The sequence below is a fragment of the Podarcis melisellensis genome (assembly GCF_964234715.1).
Source record: "Podarcis melisellensis genome assembly, chromosome: 13".
NCBI lineage: Eukaryota > Metazoa > Chordata > Lepidosauria > Squamata > Lacertidae > Podarcis > Podarcis melisellensis.
In genome coordinates this window covers 44,556,254-44,567,930 of record NC_138545.1, presented here as the reverse complement: position 1 = coordinate 44,567,930, position 11,677 = coordinate 44,556,254, and the positions used below count along the sequence as shown (strand labels likewise).

The 11,677-nt window shown below is 46.8% G+C and overlaps 2 protein-coding genes across 3 annotated transcripts in view; one reads left to right on the top strand and one right to left on the bottom strand.

The window, feature by feature from the left end:
- Nucleotides 1–241: 241 nt before the first annotated feature.
- On the bottom strand, nucleotides 242–7,332 carry MLX (MAX dimerization protein MLX). Its single transcript, XM_081884433.1, has 8 exons — nucleotides 7,235–7,332; nucleotides 5,682–5,718; nucleotides 4,896–4,985; nucleotides 4,226–4,332; nucleotides 3,927–4,026; nucleotides 3,472–3,571; nucleotides 3,048–3,249; nucleotides 242–1,287 (listed from the first exon to the last, which is right to left on the bottom strand). Exons 1-8 carry the CDS (start codon nucleotides 7,280–7,282, stop codon nucleotides 1,231–1,233), a joined length of 741 nt encoding a protein of 246 aa, XP_081740559.1. The 5' UTR covers nucleotides 7,283–7,332; the 3' UTR covers nucleotides 242–1,230.
- Nucleotides 7,333–9,715: 2,383 nt separating this feature from the next.
- Nucleotides 9,716–11,677, top strand: part of DHX8 (DEAH-box helicase 8) — a 32,414-nt gene continuing 30,452 nt past the window's right edge. For both annotated transcript variants that reach the window (XM_081883832.1, XM_081883831.1), the window contains exon 1: nucleotides 9,716–9,895. In XM_081883832.1, coding sequence (XP_081739958.1) covers nucleotides 9,790–9,895 — 106 coding nt within the window. In that variant the 5' untranslated portion in view covers nucleotides 9,716–9,789. The remainder of the gene's footprint in view (nucleotides 9,896–11,677) is intronic.

Sequence of the window (11,677 nt, the reverse complement as noted above, 5' to 3'; positions counted from 1 at the left end):
CTTAAAAGGCTGGGGGGTGTGTGTTTTTAGCCTAAGATATAGCCTGACTTGCGCAAGTAACACTTGGGCGTCTAGATGATTGCTCCAACTCTCACCGAGAAGAGATAAATGCCGGAATAACTTGAGTGCTGGAACTCTCAAGGTATTCAGAGATGGATGTGTCAGTGTGTTGGAGAAGCCGGTTTCTAAAATTTAGCTTTGGCTATGCGTGGCTGAAAGCAAACAGGCAAGCACTCCCCAGTCATTCAAACACTTAGCAAAATTTATTAGAATTGCTTGTCATGATATAAAAAAATAGTTTTCATTTTCACAAGTGAGGTCTGTCTAAGCGAGTCCTTATCCACCAGCCAGCAGCAGATCTAGAAAGTGGTGCTTACAAAAGGACAGGGGACCCTCCTTCTTTGTAGCTACAGAAGAGAAAGCAGAAGCTGCAGAGGAGGTTGGCTTAGGCTCACTTTTGCTGCATTTTTAGAAACTGTGGGGCTCCGAGGGGCTGAAAAGGCTTCCCCTGCCATGTAAGCCTTGCCAGCCTCTCTCAATCTGTGGTACTGAAGGCAAACGGTATTGTGATCCGGTCAAACAATTACAGTAGCTGGAATTGGAGAGCAAGGCTTCAGTGTTAGCATGGCTTATTGCCCTTCCGCACCACAAGCAGAATACATCATGTATGCAAAACACACCCATTTATTGCATAACTTGTTCAGGTCACAGCCCTTGGTAGCCCAAACTAAATGCTGGGCTAAGGCATCTGGGTGTGTAAATTGGGTGTCTGAATAAAACACAATAGAGAGGGGGCTCTGTTTTAAAGTGTCCACACCAAGTTAATGCCACTTAGACCAAAGCCTTATGTGTACTGAGAATTTAAGAGCGTCTGCTCTTGATTTGAGGTGAAGCGAAGGCTGGAAGAGAGCTTGAGTCCCGGTACTTGCGTACCCTTAGGGAAGGAACTTTGCTCACAATCAAAGCCTAGGACTGTGCGTTGTAGATGGGTTTTTATCAGACAAGCTAGGTCAACATGAAGAACACATCAGGGCCAAGGCTTGAAAGAGCGAGACCGCAGCGACTGATCCTCATGAACAGACAGCTAATTTCTTTCCTGCTCACATAAGGAGGCCGAGAGAAGGGTTTCAGAGGTCAATACAATCAAATAGCCCTCCAAAAAAGCTTGAAGAGGAAGTACGGGCAGGAATAGCCTCTACAACACACCCCTCCTGGGGTGCCCAAGTGTGGTCAGTAGAGCTGGCTCTTCAGTTGTTGCAGGACGCCAATCACAATGTCCCGTAGGGTCTAGAAGGGGAAAGTCCATAGGAATTCGTAAGAAGCTGGTTCAGGTTAAAGGGTATTCTTTGGTAGGTCTGGGAAGACAGGGGAAACTAGCCTGGATGGGATTAAACCCTTTAGTTTTCAGGCTCCTGACCCATGGGGATCATCAACCTCTTAACAGGGGGACACCACAGTCTTTCACCTTACCCTAAGGACTACCTGAGACATCATAATAATAATAATAATAATAATAATAATAATAATAATTTATTGTTTATAACCCACCCATCTGGCTGGGTTTCCCCTTATGTCCCTGTCTAATCGCTGAGACCTACTGGAGGAATGCCATTAACTGTCTCAAGTGAATGAGGACTGTCGGTATCTATGAAAAATTCAGCATGGCTGATCCAGCAATGTGGAATGCCCTCGCGATGGAGATCACCCAAGAAACATCACATCTTATTTTTAGACGACTTCCTTGGGTTTACGTTGGGTGGATTTTATGTGACTGGCGAGTTCTTTCTGATTTTATGTTTACTGTATGTAGCTTAGACATTTTCTATACGAGTTAGCAGTATATAAATCTTTTTATAAGCAAATACTACACAACAGTTGGAGGAGGAGCCAGTGGTCAAGTTCCTTAGGATCATCCTGCGTAAAGTGCTGGAAATCAAAGCCTGATGTGGCACTATCCTGAGGATCTGAGGTGGGGCGGGGGAACGCTTGAAAAAGTTGAGCAGTTTATCAGCATTGAGCAAATATGGACGAGACTTCTGGCAATGGGAGGGGAGATCTTCTATGAATACATACCTGCCTTCACATCTCGACTCCCTTCCAAAAAATTGTGCAAGTTAAAACACTCAGATCTTACTGTTCAAACTAAATTGTGAATTTACCTAGGTAAATGTTAATGTGGGTGCTGAACTGAGAATTCAGCACAGAATTCTTCAGCAAGCAGTGCAGCAGGCAGTAAAGCCAGGGCCAAAATCAGGAGGCGTGGGACATCTTAGGAGCCAAGTGGAAGTTGTGTCCATTGGGACACAACTGTACCACTTCCACAGCACTTTGTCATCTCACTGCTGGGGACCAGGCTAGTATGAGCTACTCTCGACAGTCCTGAGTCTCAAGAACTGCATTTATTCAGTTTTCAGATATGCAGCTGAAACCACTTGGGCACTAAATGAACTGATTATCAGACACTGGGAGAGGAGAGGCAGATGGACTGGGAGCTGGCATAGCTGGGGACACTGAGGTCCATGAGATCAGAGACCAGTTGTCTCCTGAGTCAGAATGGGGCAGAGCATGCTATAGGCTGGCCAGCAGCCCTCATCTTTTTGAGTCCAGTGATGGGCAAGCAGCTCCCACGTAGGCTGAAAGCGTTATTCATACTTTCCCAGAAGGCCATTTTCCCCCTGATTTTGCCCCTATATTCTAGTGGAAGGAGCTAACCCTTTGCTCCCTGCTCTAATGCCCTGCTGACTTGGGAGTATTTGCATAATTAAGGTACAGTGGAAGATAAGGAAACCATTTCTCTCCTATCAGGAGTCCAATCTACCCAGTTCCAGCTGTACAAAGAGAGGAACACCATAGGCTACTAAGTGGTACTTAGCAACAGCAGGAGGAGTTAAGGAAATCCATCTCATGACCCCTTGATCGATTCAATTTCCACCTGCTTGCCTCTGAGCAGGAGGCAGCACGGACTCCAAAGAGGTTAGCATGAGCAAAACAAGCACGTATTTGCTGCACGAAACGGCTAGCCACATGCTCTCAAACTGCGGAATTACCTGTGGCTTGCAGTGCTCTTCTATCCAGCTGAAGACACATGCAGAGAGCTCCTGAAAGCTTGTCACGGAGATGGAGGCGTTGAAGGACTGGAACAAGGAATCCATGATACCCTGGAAAACGTTGAACTTCACCTGGTCGGAGACCTGGTTCTTCCCTTCGTTAGGATTGTCCTGGTGAGCTTTGACAATCTGTTCGTAGTTTCTGAAATGCATAAATGTGGGCTTAGGAGAAGTAGGCTGGGCTGGAAAGACATGGAGGGCTTATCTGAACTTTGGGATGTTTTATAGCAGTTGTTGCAGCTCAAAGAAACAGGATAGAACTGACTGCTCACAATTAAGGAGTTGACTTCCGTCCCTTATAAATATTGTGGGAACAGCTGCTACTGAAGCATGCTGGCATAGGTACATTAACAGAGGGTCTTACATTTTCATGATTTTCAAGGCCATTACATCTTTCCGGAGCGTGGAGACCTCTTCCTCCTGCTTCTTCTTTTCCTTCTGCAAGAACTGGATATAATCAATGGCTGAGGAGCAAAGACACCAGCGGGTTAGAACGCAACCACGAGGGGGCTTCTCAAAAGATAACCAGAACCTGTGGGCTATTCTGCCCTGTTAACTCAGGAAAGTTGCAGTCTCTCTCTCCCCCTAGGAGGAAGACAAGGAAGCTAGGCTCCCTTTAGGCACTAGTGCTAGTTAGACACATCTATTCAGAGTTTCATAATCTGAAAAGGAGAGCGAGCGAGCAGAGGATGAAACTGGTTTCCAGACTAGTGGGAGCTTGGCAAGAAATAAGACAGAAGATAATAAGAAATTAAGCTGCACAATGCAAATGGAAGGAAGGCTGAAAGCCAAAGACACCCAAGCAGTTCCTCAACTCACTTTTCTGCAACACAATTGCCTTGCTTAATTTCCCTGAGCCTATGGAGAAATCCTGCTGCTGGCAGGTAGGTACAATTGACTGCAAATCGTCGTAGCCTTTCTGTAGGAGAGAGGGAGAGCGGTGTTAAAACTTACAAAGCAAGGCTGCCCCCCCCAATGATTAGCTAAGTCAGCACACCTCCAGCCGCCATGTCTTGTCTCCCTTTCTCCAGGGGAGGAGCAGTGCAAACTTGCTATATCAGGGGGACAGAAAGGGGCGTTGAGCATGGATGGATGTGTAGGTCACCCCACTTTCTGACCTTGATGGCATCCCTCCGCTTCTGCTCAGCCTGCGTGTGGGCACGGCGGCGGCGGTCTTTGTAGATTTCTTTGTAGGCTTCCTGCTGGTAGTCAGAGTCTTCATCATCTGCAGCAGGAAAACAGGCCTTGTCAGCTAAGGGGCAAGGCAGCAGGAAGGGGCCTAAGGGAAGCGGGGGAGGGGCACCCAGCAGCTTCCTCACCGCAAGATTTCATCAGGCTCAAGTTGCGATGAGAAAACTGCAGGGTATATGGGAAGAATCGCCATTTGTAGGCTGTGAAAGCGCAAGCCAGCCTCAGATCCCTTTTCTGGGAATTAAAAGGGAATACACCTTCATTTTCTCTGCATTTTTTCACACTTCCATGGGCCAGTGAGAAGGAGGGATGGGACGTTAACACCTTGCAAAAAAGGCAGGGATTAGCCGAGAATTTGGCTATGTCAAACTAGGAGTGCAGTTTCCAAAAGTCATTACCAACCAGCTGATGTCCCATTTGGCAGTCCTTTAATACCTCTCTTCTTCCCTTCCATGGCACTCCCTTCAATTGGAATACTTAAGACACTGCCTCCCAGCTGCCCAGGAATAATGCAGGGGTACAGGTGAGAGGCTCTGTTCACTTCACAGTTGGGAGACGAGTGACTGTTCCATTGACAGAGAAGCCAGTGGGCTGTACCTGTGTTGGGTACTGAAGAGGCACTGGTGGAACCGATGCTGTTTGCTCTTGATACAATGCTCCCTTTCCTCCTGCTTTCCACAAAGAGTGCTGAAAGAGAAACACCACCAAAGTAGACCTGACAAGAGTGCATCCTCCACATAATTTTACTCCTTAATACCCTCTATCCACCCTACTGCGTTTGCAGTTAGGGGGATAAAAGGGTTTGGGTCCTCCCTCTTTGATGGCACACTTTTATGTGAAGCAGGGATTCACTGGTTGCAATTGGGCAACCGGGAGCTAAGCTACATTAACTGAATGCAGTGGTGTGATCCGTCATATATATCTCTGGTAAGTGTATATATGGCACAAAGGGCCCACAAACGAGGTCGCCATAACTGCCTGCCTCCCTCGCAATTGTCCCTTCATGCTTCCAGCTCAAAGATGAGGCGTCGTCCCTCTCCCACGCTAACAATATGGGGTACACAGATTCACACAACCCTTCCGTTCCCAGCTGAACGCTTCTGAAGGGGCAACACAGGACACCTTGTCCTTCCCAAATCCTGTGTGTGTCTGAGGAGGGGAGGGGAAGAGTCAGTGGCAACCACAAACTACGGCTAGCCAAAATTTGTGGATCCAAAGCCCAGCTGAAATGTGTAGCCCCAAAACACGAATCCACCAAACAAGGGAATAGCTCCTGTTAAAACACAAGGGCCCAGGGAGAAGCAGGGGAAGCAGCTAAGGATATTTAGCAAGACGCTAAGCAATCCAAGAAGTCATGAGAAAGAGGGGCTACCAAACACTTACCAGGATCCAGCCCGTTGTCGCTAAACGTCGAGTCAACCTGGTTTGTTGTGCCACAAGAAGAGAAGGGGGTGGAAATAGGACAACTTTTTATTTAGACATATCCCAATGTCTTACTTGAACTGAGGCTGGTTCTTAAGCATTCTTAAGCATCTGTAAAACTGATACCTCTGTGCTGAGTGCACAAAGAGGAATGTTCAACAAATACGCTGTTATATCAAGTAAAACTAAAAGAAATCATTCCATCGACCCCCATTAAAACATTTTTTTTCAAAACCTAATTACTCTCTGTGTTGAAATCTCAAAGTGACGGTGCAGGAATTCAACGTCCTGAAAGGTTGCTTTTGCCCTCATATATTTTATAGCCTCTGGATACGAGACAAGCAATATTCCTCCCTACCTTCTGGGAGAGAGGTGTAGCTTTGGGAACTATCCCAGAATCAACAGCAGCAGGGCCTAAGAAAGGATCTTGGAGAGCTGTTGCCAGCAAACAACACTAGGTGGGATGGCTCAGTGGTCTAAGGCAGCATTCCTGAAACAGGAGCCTCACAATTTCAGGCCTTTTGGAGCAGAGGTCTCAGTGCTGAGCTTTCCCCACTCCTCTCATTCTGGCAAATTTGCAACGCAGCAAAAAACGAGCAATGGGCACTATAATCTCATCTACAACTCCCATCATTCCTGACAGCTGGTCCTGCTAGTTAGGGATGATGGGAGTTGTAGTCCAACATCTAGGAACCCACAGCTGGGAAAGGCTCCATCACCATGAGCTCAGAGGGAGGGTCAGTTCAGGCTGTCAAAGGGGCAGGAGGAGTTTTGAAAGCCAATCCCATAGCTGTCAACCTTTCCCTTTTCTTGCGAGGAATCCTATTTGGAATAATAATAATAATAATAATAATAATAATAATAATAATAATACATTTTATTTATATCCCCGCCCAGGCTCAGGGCGGCTAACAACCAATAATAAAAACAAGTTGATTAAAATACAATTTAAAAACAAGATTAAAATGCAACATTAAAACATTAGGAAGCAGCCTCTTCGCAGGAGGAGAAAGGAAAAATAAAGAGGGAGAGGGAATCAAACTTGGAATAAGGGAATTTCCCTTAAAAAAAGGGAAACGTTGACAGCTATGAAACCCTGGGAGAACCAACTGCTGCTTTTTTTTTTAGTCTCCTTGGCATCTTTTAATGCAATTAGGAGGGGTTGTTTATCAGCTCCATTAAGCCACGTTTAAACTAAGCCCAGATTTCGTAACCAGAGAAATCCGCCCCAGAGGCGATCGAGCAAGCAGCGCCTTTCTTCCCACTTCTCCCTCTTCACTGACCTGGCGGGGGCTGGTTTAGTTATATACACTGAAAAGGCCCCAGGCCTGCCTGCTTCCCAGGGGGGAAGGGGCATTCTTCACATGCTCAGAGACACTCTCTTCAGAGCCTCGCGCGTTCCGAGCTGAGCAGGCGACCGGGACCCACCCGCCCCGTCCCGCCGACCTGCCCCATGGCTTGAGCCTCGGTCCCCACCCGCTCGCCTTGCCCTTCCTTCCCCCGCTCTCACTCACTCTGGCCGTCCAGGAGCTCTCCGGAGAAACGCTCGGCGGCTCCGCCATCTTTCCAGACCCTCCCCTCCCCTCCCCCCGCCCCCGGGTCCGGCACAGCGTCACGCGTCATGCCGTGACGTCGCCCAATCAGGGCTGCGGGAGGGCAGTTCTTGGAAGGGAGTGCGCTCGGATGACCAGGGGAAAGATTACACACAAACTCTCTCTCTCTCTCTCTCAGACGCCCTGCAGGATTAGGCCAGGCAGCCAGTCGTATTCCGTCCACCTGCACCGCAGACTTCATCATCATCATCATCATCATCATCATCAATAAATTTATTGCACTAGCCAAAGGCCACGTCAGATCCCTGCAATCATTTTAAAATGTAAGGCACACACACATACATATACCTTCATCATCCTCATCATCAATAAATTTATTGCACTAGCCAAAGGCCACGACAGATCCCTGCAATCATTTTAAAATGTAAGGCACACACACATACACATACTCAGACACCCTGCAAGGTAGGCCAGCCAGCCAGCCGTATTCCGTCCACCTGCACTGCAGACTTCATCATCAATAATCAATAAATCAATAAATTTATTGCACTAGGCAATGGCCACAACAGATCCCTGCAATCATTTTTAAATGTAATGCAAACACACGTACACATACTCAGACGCCCTGCAGGGTAGGCCAGCCAGCCAGTCGTATTCCGTCCACCTGCACCGTAGACTTCATCATCATCATCATCATCATCATCATCATCATCAATAAATTTATTGCACTAGCCAAAGGCCACGACAGATCTCTGCAATAATTTTAAAATGTAATTCGAGCAGCTGCTAATAAAAAACAAATGACCATGCACTGCGAGATCATCAATAGCAGGGATACCACTAGCTGAGTTGCAGTTGCAATATTGTTGTTGTTGTTGTTGTTCTTTAGTCGTTTAGTCGTGTCCGACTCCTCGTGACCCCCTGGACCAGAGCACGCCAGGCACTCCTGTCTTCCACTGACTCCTGCAGTTTGGTCAAACTCATGTTGGTAGCTTCGAGAACACTGTCCCACCATCTCGTCCTCTGTCGTCCCCTTCTCCTTGTGCCCTCCATCTTTCCCAACATCAGGGTCTTTTCCAGGGAGTCTTCTCTTCTCATGAGGTGGCCAAAGTATTGGAGTCTCAGCTTCAGGATCTGTCCTTCCAGTGAGCACTCAGGGCCAGTGGCGTAGCATGGGTTGTCAGCACCCGGGGCATGGCAAGTAATTTGCACCCCCTAACCGGTGGATTTGCGCCCCCAACCCGTGGATTTGACTTCCTTGAGAATGGAGAGGTTTGATCTTCTTGCAGTCCATGGGACTCTCAAGAGTCTCCTCCAACACCAGAATTCAAAAGCATCAATTCTTCGACGATCAGCCTTCTTTATGGTCCAGCTCTCACTTCCATACATCACTAATAGGAAAAGGATAGCTTTAACTATATGAACCTTTGTTGGCAAGGTGATGTCTCCGGTTTTTAAGATGCTGTGAAATAACGTAGCCCAGTGCTATTGCTCCCACATCAGGGACCAGATTGAGGGGAAGTGTGCAATAGCCTTGGCAGGGTACCTTAATGCTGGTTTGAAGCTGAGGTTGGTTTGACATTCAAGTCAACACACACGCACACACACCATAGCTGTCAACTTTTTCCTTTTTTTAAGGGAAAGTCCCTTATTCCGAATAGGATTCCTTGCGAGAAAAGGGAAAAGTTGACAACTTTGACACAAACCTTCAGGCTGTATAGGCTCGAAATCGCCCCTCTTAGACACCCCTCCCTTTGCAGAAGACCCTCCTTGCAAACCGCTTGCTTGAAGCCTCCATAGACAGGCAGGTGGCAACTGCAGACGTTGCAAAAGTACAAAACAAATTCTATGTCTGTATTGTTTTTAATATTCAGCTGGAAGCCGCCCAGAGTAGCTGGGGAAACCCAGCCAGATGGGCAGGGTATAAATATATTATTATTATTATTATTATTATTATTATTATTATTATTATTATTAATCACAAGGCAGTAGGAGCAGACACATCTCTCTTTGCCTGTCCTTTTTTTTTTGAAGGGAGACAACCAGCTGAATGGTCACAGTTAAATCATAAAAAAAATAACAATTCTCCCCTGATTCCTATGGACAGCCCGGGGGAGTGAACATAAATAAAAATTATAGTGAGAGCAGAACACGCATCTCTAAACTTCAGACTCTAGAGAGCAGGCTTTAATCAGCCTTGCTGTGATTGGACTACGACTCCCATCATCCCTAGCTAGCGGGGCCAGCGCCGGGGGATGATGGGGTTTGCAGTTCAACGGCAGTGTCCAATCTCGAGAAGGGCTTCTCTAGCCTGGTCCTTATCTATGGTTCCCCCTCAAGTCTATGGGCATCGTCGTAGGAAGAGGAAACCGGACGTGACGGAGATTGTTTTCTTTCTTCCCGCTCCCCGCCCCGCCCACATTCTCTATGATCCTTGCGCTGTAGAGGCGCCCCCGGAAGTGCCGGTCGTCGGTCGCCTGAAGGCTGCGCGGTGGGCGCAGGGCGGTGGAGGCGCCATGGCGGAGCCCCTGGACGAGCTCGCTAAGCTCGAGTACCTGTCCCTGGTCTCCAAAGTCTGCACGGAGCTCGACAACCACTTGGGCATCAACGACAAGGATCTGGGTAGGCGCCGAGGGTGTAAAGGGGTCCATTTTGTCATATTGGCTGTTACTGTTTTTATCTGTAAGCCGCCTCGAGCCCATGTCAGGGGAGAAAGGCGGGGTACAGATAAATAAAGATGTTGTTGTTGTTTAGTCGTTTAGTCGTGGCCGCCTCTTCGTGACCCCATGGACCAGAGCACGCCAGGCACTCCTGTCTTCCACCGCCTCCCGCAGTTTGGTCAGACTCATGCTGGTAGCTTCGAGAACACTGTCCAACCATCTCGTCCTCTGCTATCCCCTTCTCCTTGTGCCCTCCATCTTTCCCAACATCAGGGTCTTTTCCAGGGAGTCTTCTCTTCTCATGAGGTGGCCAAAATACTGGAGCCTCAGCTTCAGGATCTGTCCTTCCAGTGAGCACTCAGGGCTGATTTCCTTCAGAATGGATGGGTTTGATCTTCTTGCAGTCCATGGGACTCTCAAGAGTCACCTCCAGCACCATAATTCAAAAGCATCCATTCTTTGGCGATCAGCCTTCTTTATGCTCCAGCTCTCACTTCCATACATCACTACTGGGAAAACCACAGCTTTAACTATACGGATCTTTGTTGGCAAGGGGATGTTTTTTTTAAGATGTTGTCTAGGTTTGTCATTGCTTTTCTCCCAAGAAGCAGGCATCTTTTAATTTCGTGATTGCAATCACCATCTGCAGTGATCATGGAGCCCAAGAAAGTAAAATCTTTCACTGCCTCCATTTCTTCCCCTTCTATTTGCCAGGAGGTGATGGGCCCAGTGGCCACGGTCTTAGTTTTTTTGATGTTGAGCTTCAGACCATATTTTGTGCTCTCCTCTTTCACCCTCATTAAAAGGTTCTTTAATTCCTCCTCACTTTCTGCCATCAAGGTTGTGTCATCTGCAATGACAGTAATAAATAATCTGTGACTTCTTAAACGTGTGAGAGGGCTGTTATTATGGTTATAATTTATGCTTCCTAATGTGTTGTTAACATTGATTTTTTTTGCATTTCTTATGGTTCTAGGGGGCCTCATGCACAGTATACAAATATATATTGTGACATATGCATTTTAAAAATTAAAATTAGAATGTACACCACCGTCACCTGGTGACTATGGAGAGGTTATCACTTATTATTATTATTTTAACAATTTCTTAGTGATTTCTTCCTCAGTACTTCAGCTGTGCTTTCGTTCTTTTATTGTTCTCTTTCTTGGATGCCATGTTCTTTGGAAGCTTGTTTAGACCAAGTGAATGGCATTGTAGGCTTCCTCCACATGAATAGGAGTTCACTTTTTGAATAATAAGAATTATAGGTCACAGGATTTTAGAGATGCTTAGGCGGGGCATGGCAAAAAAAAAGAGTTGGGACTCACTGGTTTACGCTGTGCAAATTATGGTCTCAATGTTGTACGCAGCCCTGGGATCTTTGGATAAAGGGTGATATATAAATCGAATAAATAGTGAGTTTGCGAGAAGTGAGGTTACAGGGGACCAGGCCTTTTCGGTACTGGCACCCACCCTGTCGAATACCTTCGCATCAGATGTCAAGGAAGTAAACAATGATCTGACTTTCAGAAGACATCTGAGTAGGCAGCCCTGTTTAGGGAAGTTTTTAACGTTTGGTATTTTATTGTGTTTTTAATATTCTGTTGGAAGCCACTCAGAGTGGCTGGGGAAACCCAGCCAGATGGATGGGGTATAAATAATAATAGTAGTAGTAGTAATAATAATAATAATACAGTGGTACCTCAGGTTAAGTACTTAATTCGTTCCGGAAGTCCGTTCTTAA